This window comes from Erinaceus europaeus, chromosome 6 (genome assembly GCF_950295315.1).
Source record: "Erinaceus europaeus chromosome 6, mEriEur2.1, whole genome shotgun sequence".
NCBI lineage: Eukaryota > Metazoa > Chordata > Mammalia > Eulipotyphla > Erinaceidae > Erinaceus > Erinaceus europaeus.
The window spans coordinates 50484995-50507151 of record NC_080167.1 but is presented as its reverse complement, the minus strand read 5'-3'; the positions used below and the strand labels follow the sequence as shown (position 1 = coordinate 50507151).

The window sequence follows — 22157 nt, the reverse complement described above, 5'->3', positions numbered from 1 at the left end:
GGCTTGGAACTGGGATCCTTCTGCCCTTTCTTGCACTTTGCGCCACATGCGTTTAACCCTCTGTGCTACCAATGACTCCCCTTTTTTTTTAACCAGAGCACTGCACTGCTCTGGCTTAAGGTGGTGTGGGGGCTTTGAAACTGGACTTTGAAGCCTCAAGCATGAGAGTCTCTTTGTATTACCATTATGCTATTTATCCCTGCCTGACTTTGTCTTTTAGTAAGAAGCCTGTGATAAAGGTCTACCACTGGAAAATAAATGAAAATAAAATAACAAAAGAATGACCTAAAGTATTTGAAAGCAGCTGTCTATGACAAGTGAGAAATGGTGAAGTAGAACAAGTATCACAATCAGGTGATTTTTGTGGCAAGCTTTCAGATCTTTTGCAAATTTAGATAAGTTCTTGTGTGATGAATTTTAATAAGTAAACATAAAAATCAGGATAAAAAAGGTAAGTATGTGTATTTCTAAAAATGCAAATAAGTTTCTGATTTCTTAAATGAGCTTTGTCCCCATTTTTTTCTCTTTTTTTTTTAAATTTATTTCTTTATTGGGGAGTTAATGTTTTACATTCAACAGTAAATATAATAGTTTGTACATGCATAACATTCCCCAGTTTCCCATTTAACAATACAACCCCCACTATGTCATTTATCATCCTTCATGGACCTGTATTCTCCCCACCCATCCACCCCAGAGTCTTTTACTTTGGTGCGATATCCCATTATTTTTTCTAATGGAATACAAAAATAGTGAACTTTTTCTGCAGACCTTAATTAAGAAAAATCCTGTTTCAACATTAAAATAATAAAATACAGTTTAAGGACATGTCAGTTGACTCTTAAATGTCCCTATTTCTAGATTCTAGGGCATTTTTAAGTTGTATTATTTTTTCAGCAGAGAAAAATTTCCATGTTACGTTGAATAGTTGAACAGAGCAGAGAAAGACTGCCTTCAATTTTTAATGCAATCAGCAGCACATGAGTCTGACATTGTCTTTTGGCAAAATATAAAGTCAGTTCCAGAAATAGGAAAAGGTATTACAAAATAAGGAAAATATGATTATAGGAGAAAAATAAAAATAAAAATAAATTCCGGCAGTCGGGCTGTAGCACAGGTGGTGCAAAGCACAAGGACCGGCATAAGGATCCCGGTTCGAACCCCGGCTCCCCACCTGCAAGGGAGTCGCTTCACAGGCGGTGAAGCAGGTCTGCAGGTGTCTATCTCTCTCTCCTCCTCTCTGTCTTCCCCTCCTCTCTCCATTTCTCTCTGTCCTATCCAACAACGACAACAACAATAATAACTACAACAATAAAACAAGGGCAACAAAAGGGAATAAATAAATAAAATAAATATTAAAAAATAAAAAGGAAAAAATAAACAAATTCCATGCTACCTTTCCTACCATGAGAAACATAATTAGAGCTTCTGTGGGGCTCTAAAGTGAAATGAATAGTACAACAAAGTATATTCAAACAATGAGATTGAATGTTATGTTCCTACCCTTGGGGCACTCCAGTTAAGCTTAGGAAATACACTGCCCCCCAGGGAATTGATGGCTTCTTGGACTTCTGTGCTGAATTCAGGAAATTCTGGTGCCTAAAAAGAGAAAGAAAAAAAGTCAGTTAGGCAAGCCAGTACCAACATAATACACAGAGAAAACAGTACTGAAATCTTAAACCCCTTAGGGTGGTTCAAAATTGGAATATAAAGTATCTCAGAATTTCTGAAGTCAGCTGAATACAACCAGTGATCAAACATTTACCAGAAAGAGGAGGAGAAAACAAGTTCAAATGACAATCAAAACCCACACAGCTGCAGAGTCAGATGTCGCTAGGCAGCTGAGACTATGAGAAATGGAGCAATGACTTTCTTAGCGCTTAAAAAAAAAAAAAATTATCAACTGCAAAAAGGACAACAGAAAATCACATGCACATACACTCCAGTTCTTAGAAATAACACCTCATGCAAAAGAGTCAGAAGCCTTTCCATTTGCAGGAAAAAGCTCTTTAAGACATTTCCCCAAAAGGCTTCGTGAGAATGAGAAATAAATTATGTGGCAAACTATTTAAACACTGCTATTTCCAGACAAGTTTTAATATAAACAGAATGCAAAAAATAGGAACCTGGTTAAGTGAAAATGTGCTTTCCTTTCTGGTTGGCTTTAAAAAAATGTATTTTATAGGAGCAAGTGTTCAAAACATTCCAAGTGCCTTTTCAAGCAGGAAGTAAACATACTGTCTGTGAGGAAACTACAATGTGACTACTACTGCCCTCCAGCTTCATTTAAGAAAAAAAAAAAAGACATAAACTAGACAAAAGGGGAATGAGTAAAAGGTTGGAGGTGAGCCTGCAGTCCTTTCATCACATAACCCTAGATACTTGCTGCCCCCTACTGGACAATTATAGATTCTGGAAAAGTCTAGTAATGGAAGGTCCATAAAAGAAAAAATTAGGTCTGGGGGCCCAGCAGTGGTGCACTTGGTTAAACACATAGATCACTATGCCCAAGGATCCAGGTTCGAGCCCCCACTCCCCATTTGCAGGGAGGACATTTCACGAGCAGTGAAGCAGGTCTGCAGGTGTTTCTTTTTCTCCCTTGCTATCTCCCCTTCTCTCTCAATTTCTCTGTGACCTGTCAAATAACAATAAAGTAGAAAAAAAAAATGGACACAGGAGCCATGGATTTATAATGCAGGCACCAAGACCCAGCAATAACCCCGGTGGCAATAAAAATAGAAGAAAAAGAAATTTTGATCAACTGCAAAAAAGGAAAAAGAAAAAAGTAGGTATTTAAACTTTTTGTGAGTTGGGCGGCAGCGCAGCAAGTTAAGCGCACGTGGTGCAAAGTACAAGGACCCGGTTCAAGCCCCCGGCTACCCACCTGCAGGGGGTCACTTCACAAGTGGTGAAGCAGGTCTGCAGGTATCTATCTTTCTCTCCCCCTGTCTTCCCCTTCTCTCCGTTTCTCTCTGTCCTATTCAACAACGACTACAACAATAAAACAACAAGGGCAACAAAAGGAATAAATAAATATTAGGGCAACAAAAGGGAATGAATAAATATTAAAAAAATAAAAATAAACTAAACTTTTTTTAATTAGTGATTTAGTGTTGGTTTACAAAATTACAAGATGACAGGAGAACAATTCCATATCATGACTTTGCACTCATGTGTCTGTCCACACATTTAGCAACTGCTGTCATTTAATATGTGTCCTTTTGGCAACTTGATCTTTTGAAACTTCCTTTCTGGTTTTGAGATTTATCTCTATTATTTTTATCTGGCCATTTCTAATTCAGTGTCTCTGTGCTTATAGCAGTAGACCATTTGCTTACACCAGGCATTCACCACCTCACCCTGCCTCAGGCTCCTGCTCTTCGCTAAGGAAAATAAAATTGCAAGGTGGGGGGGAGCCTGGGTGTTGGTGTATCTAGTTGAGTACACGTTCCCAGGCACAAGGATTAGGGTTCAAACCCACCCCACTGCTCACCACCATCCTCACCTGCGCGTGCGGGGGGGGGAGGGGGGTACTTCATGAGAAATAAAGCAGTGCTGCAGGTGTCTATCTTTCCCTCCCCTCTCAATAACTCTCTGTCCTATCAAATATAAGAAAGAATTTTAAAAAAGGAAAAGAAAATAGTTTTTTTCTTCTAAGGGCTGGTATATAATTTACCCACGATGGCACCTGCTTTGCCATGCCCATGACCCAGGTTCAAGCCCCTGGTGCATTTCATAGAAGTACTACTTCACTGTAGGAAGTTTTAGTGCTGTGGTATCTATCTATCTATCTATCTATCTATCTATCTATCTATCTATCTACCTACCTACCTACCCACCCACCTACCTATCTATCTGAAAATGTCAGCCTGGAGCAGTGAAGCCTAAGCAACAACATGTTGGAGAAATATCAATGTCAAGCTTGGCATGAGTACAAAGAACTAGGATGAAGAAAACAGCAAACAGGGAACCTGAATTCAACCCACTCTTGTTTTTGTGTTGTTCCTGAACATCCCCTAAACTATGGTCACAAAAACATCTACTTCCTGTGTCCCTGGGTAAAACAGTATATTCTCGGAATAGACACATTTGAACCTTCACACAACCATGATGCCAGTCACTAGTGCTTCACTGTATACTCAATAAATATGTGCTGATGAGTCTACTGGGCCACCACCTCACCAGGAGGTTGTGGACTCCTGCATCCCTGATTACACTCTCCTTTTGTATCTTGGTCTTTTTCTCTTTCTCAACTGCTACCACTCTCTCCAGGGCCCCCTCTCCTTTGCCGTGCTACAACAGCAAAGCAAACAAACAAGCAAGCAAGATGGAGTTCTTATGTTCTCTGACCTAACTTTCATTTCTACCCAGTAAAACAGTACCTACCACCTTTTTAAAAAAAGATTTTATTTATTTATGAGAAAGATAGGAGAGAGAAAGAACCAGACATCACTCTGGCACATGTGCTGCTGGGGATCGAACACTGGACCTCATGCTTAAGAGTCCAAAACTTTACCGCTGCGCCACCTCCTGGACCACCAGTATCACCTTTCAAAAGTAACATTTTACAAAATTCTTTTACAAATCTAGGTAGTGGTGCATCTGGTTAAGTGTATGTGTTACCACATGCAAGGACCCAGGTACAAGGACCTGGGTTCAAGTTCCCAGTCCCAACCTACAGGGGGAAAGCTTCACAAGTAGTGAAGCAGTGCTGCAGGTTTCTATTTCTCTCTCCCCCCAATCCCCTTCCCTTTCAATTTCTCTGTCCTAACAAATAAAATAAAGTTTAAAAATTTGTTAAGATTTATTTATGAGGAGAGAAAGAGGAGGGGACAGAGAGAAGAGGGAAGACAGAGGAGAGATGAGAGGAGAAGAGAAGAACCAAAGCATCACTCTGATACATGCAATGCCAAAAGCCAAAGCCATAACCTCAGACTTGAAAGTCCAACACCTTATCCACTGTGCCACCTCCCAGGCTTCACTAGAAGTAACTTTTTGGGGGACAGGAGGTAATGCAGTGGGTTAAGCACACATGGCACAAAGCTCAAGGACTGGCAGAAGGATCCTGGTTCTCGAGCCCCTGGCTCTCCACCTGCAGGGGAGTCGCTTCACAGGTGGTAAAGCAGATCTGCAGCTGTCTTATCTTTCTCTCTCCCTCTCTGTCTTCCCCTCCTCTCTCCATTTTTCTCTGTCCTATCCAACAACAACGACAACAATAATGTTAATAACAACAACGATATACAACAAGGGCAACAAAAGGGAAAAAATGGCCTCCAGGAGCAGTGGATTCATAGTGCAGGCACTGAGCCCCAGCAATAACCCTGGAGGCAAAAAAAAAAATAACTTTTTATTAAAGAGAAAACAAGATCTTCCATATAGTTTTTACCCATTTTACCACATTTTCTTATTCATCCTCTCAACTTTCCTCCCATGTCTGTGCTGATTTAATTTACTGATAATTTATATACACATGTATGAAACAAATATTCTTCCTCTACTTTTTTTAAGTTGTAGTCATAATGTCCTTTACCCCTAAATACTTTTTTTTTTTAAACCAGATCACTGATTACCTCTGGCTTATGGTGGTGCTGGGGGACTGAATCTGGTACTTTGGAGCCTCAATCATGAGAATCTCTTTGCATAACCATTATGCTACCTACTATTGCCCAACTCCTAAATACGTTAGTGTACATTTCCTAAGCAGTGAAATTATTTTAGTCTTGCAAAGTAATCAAAATCAAGGAGCTAACACTGATACCATTATCTCATCAACAGATCTTACTAAGGTTTACCAGTTCTCCTAATGTCTTTTTTTTTTTTTAAAGATTTTTTTATTCATTTATGAGAAAGATAGGAGGAGAGAGAAAGAACCAGACATCACTCTGGCACATGTGCTGCCGGGGATCAAACTCCGTACCTCATGCTTGGGAGTCCAAAGCTTTACCACTGCGCCACTTCCCGGACCACAATGTCTTTTTTTTTTAATAGAAAAATAAAACCTTTTCTCTGTCCTGGGATAGTCTGGAATCATGTTCTACATATGCATGTCTCCTCAATCATGTCCTGTCTCTTTAATCTCCTTTACCTCTAATATCTCCTTTTTGTCTATATCATTCATGACCTTGACATTTTTTTTATTTATAAAAAGGTCTTTTTTAAAATTTATTACTGGATAGAGACAGAGAGAAATTGAGAGGGGAAGAGACAGAGGAGACAGAGAGATACCTACAGCCCTGCTTCACCACTCGTGAAGCTTCCCCTTGCAGGTATGGGCCAGGGACCTGAACCCAGATCCATGTGCACTTAACCAGGTGCACCACTGCCTGGCCCCAACCTTGACATTTTCTAAGAGTACAGGACAACTGTCTGTATGACTTCTCATATGTTGAGTCTCTTGGCAGCTTGCTCCTGCTTCGCTCTAGGCTACAGTTTTGGCAGGTACTGTATGCCCTAGGTGCAGCAGCTCAGAAAGCACACCATGAGGCCTGTCCTCTCAAAGACAAGGCCAACTCGGAAGTATCTAAGAATAGTCAAGTACCCACTTTCTCATCAGATATACCTACCAGTTTTAACACCTATTCCACTAATTATTACTGTGATGGTTGCCAGTGATTTCTAGGTGTTTTTTTTTTAATATTTATTTATTTTGGATAAACAGAAATTGGGGGGGGGGTTAGAGAGACACCTGCAGCACTGTTTCACCTCTTGTGAAGTTTCCCCCTTGCAGGTGGGGACTGGGGGCTTAAGCCCAGGTCCTTGCACACTGTAATGTGCATACTCTACCAGATGTGCCATCAACCAGCCCTCATTTCTAATCCTATTACTTCCCCTAAGGAAGGAAAAAAAAAAAGTTGGTTACTTTTAGAACGACATCCCCTGCTACTTCACTTATTCAATTGTATTAACTTATACTAGTTAGATCATGGATTCTACTCTTAGTCAATGGCTATCCTCCGTTACTCTGTTTATGATGCTAAAATGTTTTGCCAGTGGGGTCCATTCAAGCTGGCTTGTGGTTCCTTTTTGGTACATGCCTATCATAACTTAAGCATTTCCTTACATCCTGATGCAACAAGTTATTGTAGGTTCCTCTTTACTTTCACAAGCATGTCTTGAATTTCTCTATGGAGCTTCAATTCCTTTTTGTGGAGAATGCTACTTAGGAACCAAGATCAGAGCTTTAGCTCACTGCTGTCATGATGACATGTCACTGCTTCTAGACTTTAGTGAACACTTGGGCAATATGTACACTTATATGTGTACTTAATTTATCTATACTTATACCTCTGTAATAAAAAAAAAGGGGGGGTGGATATCAGCACACCTGGTAGAGCACAAATTACAATGCATAAGGAACCAGGTTCAAGCCCACAACCCTAGCTGAAAGGGGAAAAGCCCTCTTTCTCTCTCTTTCCCACCCCCTATCAGTTTCTGTCTCTATGCAAAATAAATAAAAATAAAATAGCTTTAAAAAAAAAAAAGAGGGGCTGGGTGGTGGACCACCTGGTTGAGCGCATGTTATAGTGCACGAGGATCCAGATCTAGCCCTTAGCCCCCACCTGCAGGGGGGAAGATTTTTGCAAGCAATGACACAGGTCTGCAGGTGTCTTTCTCTCTTCCTTTCTATCTCCTCCTACCCTCTTGATTTCTGGCTGTCTCAATCCAATAATAATAATAATAGAGCTGCTATTAGTGGACTTTACTTCTTTTAGAAGCTGGGTGAACTTAGCAGCCCACCCTAGATGTAGGCACTCGAAGACGCTTACTGTAGTAACTATTGCCTCTGTTTTAATAGCACTTTGAGTTCTGCCCCCAATCTTTTATCATATTTCCTCTCTGCCTTATAAACTCCGACAGTAAGAATCCAATCATGTTCATTTTTTATACTTAAGAGAACCCCAGCCTAGAGCTCTGACAGTAGATAAGTAACATGAACATTGAACTGTAAAGAGTTTTCATAAAAAGAAAATGACTGACCTCCCTGACACAAACCTACCCTTTTCCAGGCACTGGTGTACATGTACCCAAGTACCTGGTTGAAGGAGGGCTGGGGGGAGGCAGGGAGGAAGCAGTGCTGCAGGTCTCTCTGTTTCTATCTCTATCTCTCTTTCCTCTCTCAATTTCTGTCTTATCAAGTAACATAACCCTTTTTAAAAAATAAAAAAATAAATCTTTAAAAAAAAGCACTTCTTTTCCACATGTAGCAGTATACTTTCTATGCCTAAGCAGATCTAGTAGTTTAGGCATCTCCACTTTTTTTTTTAATTTTTTTATATTTATTTTCCCTTTTGTTGCCCTTGTTTTTGTTTTTTTATTGTTGTTGTAGTTATTATTGTTCTTATTATTGATATCATTGTTAGATACGACAGAGAGAAATGGAGAGAGATGGGGAAGACAGAGGGGAGAGAAAGACAGACACCTGCAGATCTGCTTCACCGCCTGTGAAACAACTCCCCTGCAGGTGGGGAGCCGGGGGCTCAAACCAGGATCCTTACACCAGTCCTTGCGATTTACACCACTGTGCTTAACCTGTTGCACTACCACCCGACTCCCTCCACTTTCTTTCTGGGATAAAATAATATACTTCTCTATTTCCACTTCAATTACAAGTTTTATACTGCTTACATACACTTGGGTAAGTGAACATAGATTTCTCACTTTAATACAAGTTCCACAGCTTAAGGAACCTCAGAGTTCAGTGTTAAGCTTAATTCCTTCTTTCAGAGACTAACAGAAACAAGTCATAAAATCAAATATACACTGAGAACATTTCCTTTTCATCAAAAGGAAAGAAAAAGCAAGCCATATCCGTGTGTGTTATAATTCAGGAAGTTTCTCAGAAGCAGTAACAGAGAAGACAATATCTGAAGTAGTGAAGTAGGAGTTTGGGGTGCTAAGCCCTGAACTTGGAGGTGCTCTGTGTGACAGCATGGGTTGCCCCACTCAGCACTACTCTTACCGTCAGTGTGGCTGTATTCTCGTCATCTGACCACTGTATGAAGAAGAAGAGGATAGAAACAACACATTATATTCAGACAGTGTACAGGGCTTCCAAAGATCAATGCTCCAGCTAAACTTGATACATCAGCAGGGAACATGAAGGAACTATCAAAACTGAGATTCTTCCCGTCCTGTCTTTCATCACTGAATATGTGATAGGATCTCAGTATGGATATCCCTACCAGCCCACTGAAGTTAGAAAAGTCTACTGAAGAGAGTATTTTATTTTGAGCCAACCTGTATTTCTTCTGCTTCATCATCACTGTCTGGCTGAGCTTGTGTTGGTGGATCTTCCCTAGAAGAACATAAAACAGCATGTAAGCAACAAGAAGTCTTTGGCATCATGGAGTCATAAGTTCAGGTATGCTGAGTACAGACACAGTCAGAAATTGGAAGGGCGAGTTACAAAAAGCTCACTCTGAAGTGGAAACTAAAACAAAACAAAAAAGCAATACAAGGGTTGGCAAGATAGCTCACCTGGGAGCATGCCTACTTTGCCATGTGAATGACACAGCTTCAGTGCTGTGATATCTTTCCCTCTGTCTCTTTCTATTTGAAAAAGTCTGCTTGAAGCAGTGAAGCTCAAGTGCTGAAAAAAAAAATCAAAGTGCAATATGAAATAAGAGATGACAAAGAGCTTTTTATTGCCATCTTCTCAGAAATGACTAGAAATTATGAAAAGAAAAAAAATCAACCCCAATCTCTGTCAACATTAAGAACCATCTATCACTCTGACTGATGAACTAAGGAGAGCTTCCCTATACAGCTGACAAAACACCTGCAGGGTGGCTAGGAATCTTTTGTTCGAAATCTGTGGGAAGGTACCTGGATATTACATTGGATCTTCCTGCCACACCAGGAAAATGGAAGGGGGCGCAGTGGGGTGAGGTGGGATGGGATGAAAGAACAACTCAGACACACTCTGAAGAAACAGTAGGGGAAAAGCTTTCTTTTTTTTTTTATATATATTTATTTTCCCATTTGTTGCCCTTGTTGTTTTTCATTATTGTTGTTATTGTTATTGATGTCATCATTATTGGATAGGACAGAGAGAAATGGAGAGAGGAGGGGAAGACAGAGAGGGGGAGAGAAAGACAGACACCTGCAGACCTGCTTCACTGCTTGTGAAGTGACTCCCCTGCAGGTGGGGAGCCAGGAGCTCAAACCGGGATCCTTATGCCAGTCCTTGCGCTTTGTGCTTGCGCTTAACCCGCTGAGCCACTGCCCGCCCGGGGAAAAGCTTTCTAAGTGGTAAAGCAGTGTTGCAGGTATCTCTCTGTCTCTCTCCCTATCAACCCTTTCCCTCTTGACTTCTGGCTGTTTCTATCCAATAAATAAAGATAATGAGAAAAGAAGGAGGAGGAGGAAGAGAAGGGGATGAAGAGGAGGAGGCAGAGGAAAAGGAGAAGAATAAGCAGCATCAGCAGCAGGCTAATGAGCACATGTTGAAAAGAGCCATCTGGTAGCCCATCCTGATTCCTAGGGTGAGCACAGCTGATTGAGCGCTGGAGGTTTGGCTCTGACCTTCCCCCTCAACAGTCCACTAGAAACCACTGACTGGAAAGAACTCATATCACTGAGAACAAATAATAATTAGAATGACATCTGCATCTATACTAAGAAACTCCAAGGAAAAGGAAACAGAGGCTTCTGGTTGACCAAAGTGTTTATATCTATCCCTATATCGCTTCTTGAGATTCACTAAAAGGACCACAAAGATCGCAGCATAAAGATGGCCAAAAAGAAGACAAGTGCAGAGAGACAAGAGGCACAGGGAAATGGATCAGTCAATAGATGCATTCTTTGCATGCACAAGACCCCAAACTCAATACCCAACTCTACATATATAAGAGAAAAATGTGCTTTGATGTCTCTCTCAGAAATAAAATTAATCTTTGAAGGCAGTGAGATAACTCACATGGGGGGGTCACCTGCTTTGTCATGCACATACCATGGACAGGTTCAAGAGCCTGGCACGCCACATGGTAATGTTATGATGCTGTGGTGTCTTTCTCTTACTTTCTCTATGTGAAAAAGTTGGCCCCGAGTGGGAAGCTCTGGTGATGATGACAACAACAAAAAGGTGGGCAGCATTAAGACCCATGGAGGAGCAGAGATGATGGGAGAGAAATACTCGGCTGGCTATAGGGGCATTCATGGAAAGTCCACAAAAGGGTAGCAAGACCCCTTCCCCAGCAACTCCTCCTCCTCTAGCCCCCAAGACTAGAGGAAATCACCAGATGGAAAGGAATAAAAAAGGTTGAGAGAGAGCTCACCTGACAAGGTACCACTTCGAATTTATAAAAAAAAAAAAAAAAAAAAGATAACAGATGCCCATCTTCTATGCTAAAAAAAAAAAAAAAAAAAAAAACCTTATTGACACATGTCCATATCTAAAAAATAGCCTATAGCAGTTTACTGCTGGCCTACTCTCAGTGAAAGGAATATTCAATATTTGTAACCACTGCTTCACAACTCTTGATGCAGCAATACATTCAAATATAAGAGCTAAATTGTCCACATAAATACATCTAGGTATCCTACAGAGATGTTTAAAGCATACACTTGACTGCTACCATGTAAACTCAAGGAGGAAAAAAAAAAAAGGTTAGTATAGTAAAAAATATAAATAGGCTAAAAGGGAAACACATCCAAGCCCACACTCAAAGCACAGTGAGCTTTTAAATTTTTTTTAAAGATTTTATTTATTTATTAATGAGAAACACAGGAGGAGAAAGAACTAGGCATCACCCTAGTGCTGCTGGGGATTGAACTCAGGACCTCATGCTTGAGAGTCCAATGCTTTTATCCACTGTGCCACCCCCCAGACCACTCACAGTGAGTTTTAGAAAAACTTGTTTAAAGAAAACTACTTCTCAACATAAGAGCAACAACACAAATGAATGTCAATGGCATTGTGCTGAGTTAAAGAAGTCAGACACAAAAGAGTACATACTGATTTCACTTAAGTTCCAGAACTGACAGAACTAATTTATGGGGGGAGAAAAAAAGACCAGTTCAGGTGGGGTAGGGAGAGAGAAAGCAAGAGATTTGCTCAGGAACTTTTTGAAAGGAACCTTTTTGAAAGGAACCTTTCTGGGGAATAGAAATGCTCGATATTTTCCAATGCAAGTAAAAAAAAAAAAAAAAAAAACAGGTGTATTTGTTCATCAAAACTCATCAAATTGTACACCCAAAATCTATTTATCTTGTTGCAAATACATTTCATATATAATGATACCTAGGGGTTAGGAGAGCTCACCCAGCACAGCATACACTTTGCTGTATGTGAGGCTCAAGGTTCAAGCCCTGGAATGACACAGGAACACGATGGTCAGCATTCCATTATGGAATGGCACTGTGTTGTCTCCTCTCTGCCTGCTATGTCTCCTCTCTAAATAAAGGGTAAAAAAGTTGGGCTGAGAAGTTTGTGGTTAGCACAGGTATGAGACCCTGGCTTCATTTCCCAACACTACATTAAAAAAGAACATTTTCCCTATTGCTACCAAGATTACTGTTGGGGTTTGGTGCATGCATGATGAATCCACTGCCCCAGAAACATTTCTTTTCCTTTTCTTTTGTTGATGGAGGCAAGGAAATTGAGAGGGAAGGGGGAAACGGAGAAAGAAATACCTGCAGCACTGCTTCAACACTCATTAAGAGCATCCTCCCCCATCCTCACAGGTGGAAAATGAGGGTTTTCTTGAACCCAGGTATTACTTCTTCTTTGAAGATTTTGTAGAATTCATTTATAAAACCACCTGGTCCAGGACTTTTATTCTTGGGAAGGTTATTGATAACTGTTTCAATTTCATTAGCTGCGATGGGCCTGTTCATGCTATCTAGTTCCTCTTTACTAATTTTGGAAGTTCGTAGGTATCTAGGAAATTGTCCATTCCTTCCAGGTTCTCTAGCTTGGTGGCATATAGTTTATGGTGGTCTGACTGTTTATAGGAGACCTTTCAGAACTTCTTTCAGGGTAGGCTTGGTGATAGTTGATTCTTTCAACTGTTGCTTTCTGAGAAGGTTTTTATGCCTCCAACTAGTCTGAATGACAGTCTAGCAGGATACTGTAGTCTTGGTTGAAAGCCTTTCTCATTGAGCACTCGATAGATATCTTGCCATTCTCTTTTGGCCTGTAGTGTTTATGTGGAGAAGTCTGCTGCTAATCTTATGGGGTTTCCTCTAGATGACTGTCTTTCTCTTGCAGCCTTCAGAATCTTTTCTTTATCCTTATTCCTTTCCATTCTAAATATGATGTGTCTTGGTGTCTTTAAGTCTGAGTTAATTCTGTTTGGGAACCTCTGGGCTTCTTGAGCCTTTATGTCTTTGATGTTGTCTACACTTGAGAAGTCTTAGCTATTATGTCCTGAAGAATGCTTTCTTCCCCTCCCTCTTTCGTCCTCTGGTAAGCCAATAATGCATTATTGTTTCTTTTGAAGTCATCCCATATGTCTCTGTTGTTGTTTTCAGTATCTCTTAATCTCTTTTTGAGACCTCTTACTTTTTTTTTAGTTGTATCTAATTCATCCTGGATCTTGCTAATTCTGTCTTCAGTCTCATTTATTCTATTCTCTCTCCCCTATACTGTTTTCTGGAGCTCATCTATTTTGTTACCCTGTTCTGATAACTGTTTTAGCTTGTTCAGCTAATTGTGTTCTTAGCTCAGGTATTTCAGCTTTCAGCTCTCTAATAACCTTGAGATAGAGTTTTCTTCCAGAGTCTCATTTGTTGTTTTTGCATTTCTGATGACAATTCTTTCAAACTCTTTACTCACTCCTGTTATTATTTCCGTAACTACTGTTTGGATGTTGACCTCATTATTTTGTGCTTCAACCTTTGGGGGGCTTTTAGCAGGACTCTTGTCCTGGTTCATTTCTCCAATATTTCTTCTTGTTGGCTTAACCATTCTATATAGTATGTTATGAGGTCCCTCTCTCAGTACTTTTCAAATTATTGATCACTCTGCCTGGATTGACTTGTGTCTAAGTAAGATAATTAAAGGGTTCACAGTTGTGGAAATTGACAGTTGTTTCAATAGTATTTTAATCCCTGAGTTGGAGCTCAGTGGCTTAAAAGCCTCTTTTGTTCTTTTTCTTCCCTGTAGGCTATGAGAGGCTGAAGGCTTTTAAACTATAAGTAGGCTTCTAAGCTTAATCACTGACTCTTGGCCAAGAGATACAGCAGGGTAGGGCAGAGATAATCCAGTGGTTATGCAAAGAGACTCTCACAGCCCCACTGCTAGGTATAGATCTTCTCCTGAGTTTCCTGGCCTCCCTGCCGCTGCTCCAGATTCTGAGGGCAGTAGCAATGGAGACTCACAGTTGCATTTGGTAAGTCTTAGAGGAGTCCTCTCCTTCCTTCAGCCATCTTTTTGTTGGTGAAACAGACTGGAGGTGGTGTCTCAACTGGAAAACTGCTGGACTGTTACCAGCCACTTAATCTCTCCCTAGGATCATCTCTGTTCACGCACCACATGTGTTTGCACTCACTGATGACTTGGTGGGTTCCTAAAGTCGTTCTAGTCCTGTCTTGTTGCAGTCCCAGGGGGTTTCCTTTGGTATTCCTAGTTGACCCAGGAAAGGAGGAGAGAAACACAGCTGCTGCTGTTCCATAGCCCCGCCTCCCTAGCTTTTTTTCTTTCTTCTTCTTCAACATTTTATCCACCACTCCCAGATCACCTCAGTCTTCTTTAAAGCTGTTCTTCCAGTCTGGAATATTCTTTCCTGCACCCTCCACAACTTCAAGGCATTGCCTAAATCCCTATAAACCTCAGCTCTTTGCCACCTGGTAATATAGTATATCAACAACCACTCATTCTGTTTATAATACTTACCACAATTTTCACTTATACACTGTGTGTTTAACATTCAACTGAGATTAATGATGAGAACAGTCAATATTTTTAAGAGCAGTGTGTTAATTATTTTACACATTAACTCTTCTTATCCTTGCAACAACCCTATGAAGTTCTATGACTCCACCCACCCTGTTTACAGATAAGGAAACTGAGATATGGAGAATGAGATTTTACCAAGACCATCTGACTGCAGAGCTAGCACCAAGTCATACCAACCTCCATAACCATGAAGCTGAACTGTTAACTCCAAAAGGGCAGGGACATTACCTGATTTGTGCACTATAGTGAAGCAGAGTGAAATTCCCAGAGCTGTGTAACATAATGTAACATAGTGCCCATATATGGTGGGAGCTCGGGTATGGATCTGGTCAGTGGCAAAGGAACAAAGGACTCTTCTACAATATGCTTACTGTTTTCTAATGTTAGAAGCCATTTTCTTTATTTTTCCCTTTTACAGAAGCCCATTATTTGAAGATTATGTAATTATGTCTGTAAATAACCCAAGACTGAGACATGCCTCCCTGTGTTACTCATTCCTCATCCAGCAATTGTTGCAAGTTAATGAGCTTGTAGGAAACAAAAAGTTAAGGAATGATAAAGCCTAGAAATGCTTTTCTTTTGCAACAGAAGATAATTTTTTTTAATCTGAAGAACTGAAAGACTGGGCTGGGAAGACAGTATAATAGTTACACAAAAAGCCTGTCTTGCCTGATGCACTCAAGTTCCCAGGTTAAATCTCCAGCACCACCACAGACCATAGCTAAACAATGGGGGATTGGGGGGTAGAAGGATACACAGGGTACTACTGAAGGATCTCAAAAGGTTACAACCTGTCCTATTATTCCTCTGCCCCAGCCTAAATCCAGAAGAAACAGCATAATCTGTACATTATAAAGGCAAAGAAGAACATGTTTGCTTAACCAGGCAATCAGTCTTTATGCCTGAAGTGTCAGAGGTCCCCAGGTTCAAGCCCCGGTACTGCCACATGCCAGAGCTGAGCAGTGCTCTGGTCTCTGTCTCTTGTTAAACAAATACATACATAATAATCAGTCATCATTAAAGAAGGAAGTATGCTAATTTGACTAAGCACTGACAAGGACAGTGGGGGGCAAAAATGAACATAAATTAGGTTAGAAAAAAAAGTCAGAGAATGGTGCAAAAGTATTTATTTATTTATTTATCTATTTATTAATGAGAAAGATAGGAGAAAGAGCCAGACATCACTTTGGTACATGTGCTACCAGGGATTGAACTCAGGACCTCATACTTGAGATCACAACACCGTGCCATCTCTCGGACCACCAAAAGTATTTATTTTACATGGTGATTATTGAGTCTTAATCATTACAATATTTGTATAAGAAAATTTAAAATTATTTTATTATTACTTATTTTGAATAGAGACAGAGAGAAGTTGAGAGGGAAGGAGCAGATGGAGGGGGAAGAGAGAGGCACTTGCCACACTGCTTCACTACTTCTGAAGCTTCCCCTCTGTAGGAGGAGACCAGGGACCTGAACCTGGGTTCTTATGAACTGTAATGTGTGCACTCAACCAGAGGTGCCACCATTCAGCCCCACATCCCAACATTTTTTTTATAATAAAATTTAAAGAACTTTTTTCCGATATACCTTACCTTCCTGAAACCACCAGAGTTCCATCATCAAGTAAATAATCCTTCACATTCTGAGGAAGTGGAAGAATGACACTAAAAAACATACACACACACACACAAAAAAAAAATGCACATAAGTGAAATGGTATCGCTTTAAAAGAACAACTGTAAGTAGAAAAATTTCCAAGCCTAATTTTGAAATTGTGTGTTCCCTTTATCTCTGAAGTGGAGTGTTAGTAATACAAATTTGATGGTAATAAGCTAGAAATTACAGTGATATGAAATGAGATTCATATAACTGTCTCTATGATAAAGAAATCAAAACCAGCCTGATGCAAGGAGTCACACTGAAAAAGCAGGATAGCAACAAGCTCAAAGGAATTCTGAGTATTTAACAAACAAGAGACCCACAAACATCTGCAGCAACACAGCAAATGTAGCAAATATTCCTGAAGGTTAACAGCATCTATGCACCTTCTATGGCAGAAGGTTTCAGTTAAGATCTGAAAAGCAGCCTTTGGTTGGCAGTGAGCACATTAAAGTTAGTGATCCATGATATGTTTAGGTGTTTGGAGGGTATTCCATTCAACAGATCACCAGCGAGGAGATGTCACTTAACTGGTCATGCTTTGACACTGCTGATTCAGATCATTATTAAGGGATCACAAACCCATAGGTGAAAAGTCACAGGGGCCAGGCAGTGGTGCAACTGGTTAAGCACTCACATTACAGTGTGCAAGGACCCAGGTTCAAGCCTCTGGTCCCCACCTGCAGGGGCAAAGTTTCACAAGTGGTGAAGCAGGGCTGCAGGTGTCTCTGTCTCCCTTCCTCTCTATCTCCCCTTCTTCTCTCAATTTCTCTCTGTCTCTATCTATCCAATAATAAAGAAATAAAAAATAATAATAAAGAAAAGAGGGCAAGTACAGGAACCTAAAAGGCATTTAAAGACTTAAAGGAGGGGCCAGGTGGTAGCACACCTGGTTGAGCACACATGTTACAATGCACAAGGACCCAGGTTTGAACCCTGGTCCTCACCCTCAGGGGGGAAGCTTTGCAAGTGGTGAACTAGTGCTGCAGGTATCTCTCTAATCTTTCCCTAACTCCCTTTCCCCTCTCAATTTCTGACTGTCTCTATCCAACAGATAAAGATAATTAAAAAAAAAAATTTTAAGACCTATAAAATAATCTGGTTTTTACTCTACAATAAATCATCAAAAAAAAAAAAACCAAAAAACTGACAGCTATGTAAAACTAATGTGATTATTTCTGTCTTGAGACATATATTTTGAAATGTAAGAGATTATATAGTTTGCTTTTAGAGTCAACTATCAGACTTAAAAATATACATCTTTCTTTATTGAGCAAGGTTTTATGGGTTTTTCTGGGGGGCTGGGCACATGGCAAAGGGTTTTTGTGTGCAAAAAGGAGTACTGGTGGACTACCTCCATTTTTAAAAACTAGTACTTGATTTGCCAATGTTAAATTTCTTATTTAAAAATCTAGTTCTTTAGACTTTAAGGTTTAAGTAACAAATTTTGTTATTCTATTTATAAACTTAACAAAATTTTTACCAATTCCACTTGCAACTTTGAAAAGAAAAAGAAAGTTGGTTTCAAAGTTTTACTCTGGGTCCAAGAAGAAGTACAAAGGGTAAAGAGATAGGCTCTCAGGCATGAGGCCAAGTTTGATCAACAGCACCACATATGCTAGAACCATGCTCTAATCCCCCTCACTTTCTCTCTTCATTAATGTTTTTTGCTTTTTTTTTTTTTTTTTTTTACCAGAGCACTGATCAGCTCTAGCTTATAGTGGTGTGGGAGATTAAACCTGGGACTTGAGAGCCTCAGGCATGAAAGTCTCTTTGCATAACCATTATGCTATACCCCCACCCTTCATTAATGTTTTTAAATGCATAATCTATTTGATTTCCTCCAGAAATACAGAATTTTCTAACTATATAAATTTTCTGAAATATTTAACTCTTATGCTCAACAAATCACAAACCTAATATTCTTGCTAGCATTCCAATACTGACAACTTTTTTCCTCTACATTTTAATGTATCATAAATCAAAAGCAATTACACAATACAAACTGGACCACAGGGTCACTCTTTTATATGTATTCTAACCGAAATCAAAATGACAGCATCTTAAATACAGTAAATACATTTAGATAAACTAATGAAACTCCTATGTTTGGATTCTTTCATTGCTTTTACATTCAAACCTAGTTTTCCCTGGAGTTAAAGGTGCTTAACCCACCAAGGTAATAATGTCATCCCAAGAAAATCTTTTCTTGTATGACCTTTTCTTGTGTGAAGTGTTTTGTTTTGTTTTAACCAGAGCACTGCTTATCTCTGGCTTATGGTGGTGAGGGAGAATTGAACATAGGGCACTAGAGCCTCAGGCATGAGAGAGTCTCTATGCATAACCATTATGCTATCTACCTCTGCCCTTATTAAGTTTTTTTGTTTTGTTTATTTTAATTGCCACCAGGGTTATCAATGGGGACTGGCAGCCATTTTTTCCTTTCCTTTCTTTCTTTCTATTTTCATTGGCTAGGACAGAAAAAAAATGAGAGGGGAGGGGAGATAGAGAGGGAGAGAGAAAAATATCTGCACTTACTTCACCACACAGGGAAGTGTCATGGTCATTCCCCCTCCCCTCACAAGTGGGGAACAGTGGGCTCAAACCCAGGTCCTTGTGCATAGTAATGTGTGCACTCAACTAGATGCGCCACCAACCAACCCCCAAGATGACTTTCCCAAAAGAATATAATTTTGGGGTGGGGGAGATAGCATAATGGCTATGCAAAGAGACTCTCATGCCTGAGGCTCCAAAGTCCCAGGTTCAATCCCCAACATCACAAGCCAGAGTTGAGCAGTGCTCTGGTGTTTCTCTCTCTGTGTCTCTCTGCATCTCTCTAAAAAATAAAATAAATCAAATAAATAATAATTAAAAAAAGATGATGGTGCCCCATGGGCCAGAAGGCATCTTTAAATATATATAATTTTTATCTTTCAGAGTCCCGAGACTAAAAAAATGTTAGCAGGGATGTTAAACCCCCTCCTCCCTTCCATCTAGACTGACTTCCCTGTCCACATTGAGAACAAATAGAGACCCCTCTATGGCCAACAATAACATGAAATCCCCAAATGGATGACATTAGAATTCATGTTCTTTTGTTTTTGAGTTGTACTAATTCTCAAATTGATATGAATCTCAACTTTGCCTTCCAGGCTGCATCACCTCTTGACTGGATTCAAAGACTCTCTTCACAATTTGGCTCTGTTGTGTGTTCTTTCCACCATCTTCCTATCTTGGCAGGATCAGAACTCTCCCAGATATAAGCTGGCTGCCAACCGGATGCTGTAGAGTTTTCATGAGTCACTGAGTCCTAAAGTCCTTACTTTGCATTGTAAGTCAAGGAGGACACCAAGGTGACTCCATCAAGAACTCAGTTGAAGCTGGGGAAATAACTGGTTGACCATGGGATCTGCATGTCTGAGGCACCACATAGACCAGAGGGGTGCTCTGGCTTCTCTTCCTCATGTGAAATAAATATATATTTGTTTTAGATTTTATTTATTTATTAATGAGAAACATAGGAGGAGAGAGAAAGAACCAGACATCACTCTGGTACATGTGCTGCCAGGGATTGAACTGAGGACTCATGCTTGAGAATCCGATGCTTTATCCTCTGCACCACCTCCCAGACCACAAATACGATAAATCTTAAAAGAAAACATAAACTCAAAGTATATGATGGGAAAAGATACATACAGAAACAACCATAGAGCAACGAAAGTGCTATCACACTCGGAGGGAAGTGGAACCACATCTGGAAGAGTCACTGTCAGGGGCCTGGCTGTGAACACAGGCTCAAGTCCCCACCCACAAGAGGGAAGCTCCACAAGTAGTGGAACAGTTTTAAGTTTCACAAGCTGTAAAGCAGATCTACAAGTGTCTATATTTCTCTCCCTCTTAATTTCTCTCCGTCCTTCCCAATAAAACGGAAAAAAAATGGCCACAAGAGCAGTGGATTCATAGTGGTGGCACCGAACCCCAGCAGTAACCCTGAAGGTAAAAAAAAAAAAAGAGAGAGACAAAGAGTGGAAATTCCCTTTATGTGCAACTTCCAACTTGTCAGGAGAATTTTTTTTTGCCTCCAGGCCCTGGGGCTACAAACCCACTGCTCATGGAGGCCATTTTTTCCTTTTGTTGCCCTTGTTTAACATTGTTGTTACTATTACTGTTGTCCTTGTGCTTGATGCCATGTGCGCTTAACCCACTGACCGCCCAGCCCCCTTCAGGAGCTTTTTAAAGTTTCCCCATGGAGTCGGGCAGGAGAACAGCGGCTTAAGCGCATGTGGTGCAAAGCCCAAAGACCAGCAAGGATCCAGGTTCAAGCCCCCAGCTCCCCAGCTGCAGGGGAGTCGCTTCACAAGTGGTGAAGCAGGTCTGTAGGTGTCTGTCCTTTCTCTCCCCCTCTCTGTCTTCCCCTCCTCTCTCCATTTATCTCTGTCCTATCCAACAACCACGACATCAATAACAACGACAATAATAACTACAACAATAAAAAAAAGGGCAACAAGAGGGAAAATAAATATTAAAAATAAAAAAGTTTCCCCGTCTGTACAGGCCTTGTCAAGAAGAAAAGGCAAAGAACAGCTGACATACGAACAAGCGACAACCTAGGCCTCGGGGAATCGGGCAGGATACAGAAAAGTTGCTTTGTTTCCTCCCTTTTTGGTCTGCCTCTTTAGTGTGTGAAAGCCCGCTCTTGCCTCCAGATACCAGCGTTGCGTGTGGGCAGCTGGCGACAGTCACCCAGCTGCCAAGCCTCCGTCCCCACGGCCGCACGAGAGTTGGACCCCGTCTATTTGCAAAGGCAGAACTACTCCCTGGCAGAGGCGGGGGCTGAAAAGCCAGCGCTGTTGCCCCTTTTCCACTTGGCTTCTTCCAGCAGCCCTTCGCCAGTTGGGACGACATCTCCCCCCCTTCCACACCGACGCTTTCCGCAGACACCACCCCAGCAGCTTGGGGGCTGCGGCTGCAAGGGCGGCCTCTGCTCAGGGAAACGGCGGGTTCCCCAGTGCCCAGTTCCGGTCCCTGCGCCCGCCCGCCTGGCCACTCTAGGAGGAAGGAGGAGCGGTCTTGAGCCGGCGGAGGCGACACTCACTTCTCAGCCCGCCTCCAAGTCCCCCGAAACTCGGCCTCCCTCCCCCTCTCATGGCACACTGCCCACACCCGCCGCCGCGGCCACCTCCGGAACCCCGATCTCCGCAGCTGGGCGCCCCTCCACTCGCGCCCTGGCCTGCGTTTCGCCTCGGTGTGGAGGTTCGCCGCCGTGTCACAGCCCCCTTAGTCTAGGGCCCCAGCGTCCCCTCCCGCCTCACCTCTTGATAGTGAGACTGCGGAAGAGCGGATACCACGAGGAGAACTGACAGTGCAGCACCTGCTCCTTCTTCATCCTGCAGCCGCCGCCGTTCGCTCAGCCTCCGGCACGCTTCCGGAACCCTGCACTCCAGCTCCCGGAAGTGCCCGCCGAGCCCCTTTAGTTTCGGGACACTTCTGGTCTTTAGAACGAAGCAGTAGTAGCAGGAGAAGAATGGACACCCAGAAGCGCGAGGTGTACTTTTAGTTTATACACACACACGTTACACGCGTACAGACACGCGAG

The 22157-nt window shown here is 41.3% G+C and overlaps 1 protein-coding gene across 3 annotated transcripts in view; it reads right to left on the bottom strand.

The window, feature by feature from the left end:
* The window catches only part of CDC123 (cell division cycle 123), a 55881-nt gene extending 33761 nt beyond the window's left edge, over window positions 1-22120 (bottom strand). Inside the window, exons 1-6 of one of the 3 annotated variants that reach the window (XM_060192163.1) lie at window positions 21874-22108; window positions 16495-16566; window positions 9478-9589; window positions 9238-9295; window positions 8960-8992; window positions 1504-1599 (exon numbers count right to left, since the gene is read on the bottom strand). In XM_060192163.1, coding sequence (XP_060048146.1) covers window positions 1504-1599; window positions 8960-8992; window positions 9238-9295; window positions 9478-9589; window positions 16495-16522 — 327 coding nt within the window. In that variant the 5' untranslated portion in view covers window positions 16523-16566; window positions 21874-22108. Of the gene's footprint in view, window positions 1-1503; window positions 1600-8959; window positions 8993-9237; window positions 9296-9477; window positions 9590-16494; window positions 16567-21873 lie in introns of all 3 variants that reach the window. The other 2 variants (XM_007524624.3, XM_060192164.1) reach the window with 2 other exon arrangements.
* Between the last annotated feature and the right edge of the window lie 37 nt (window positions 22121-22157).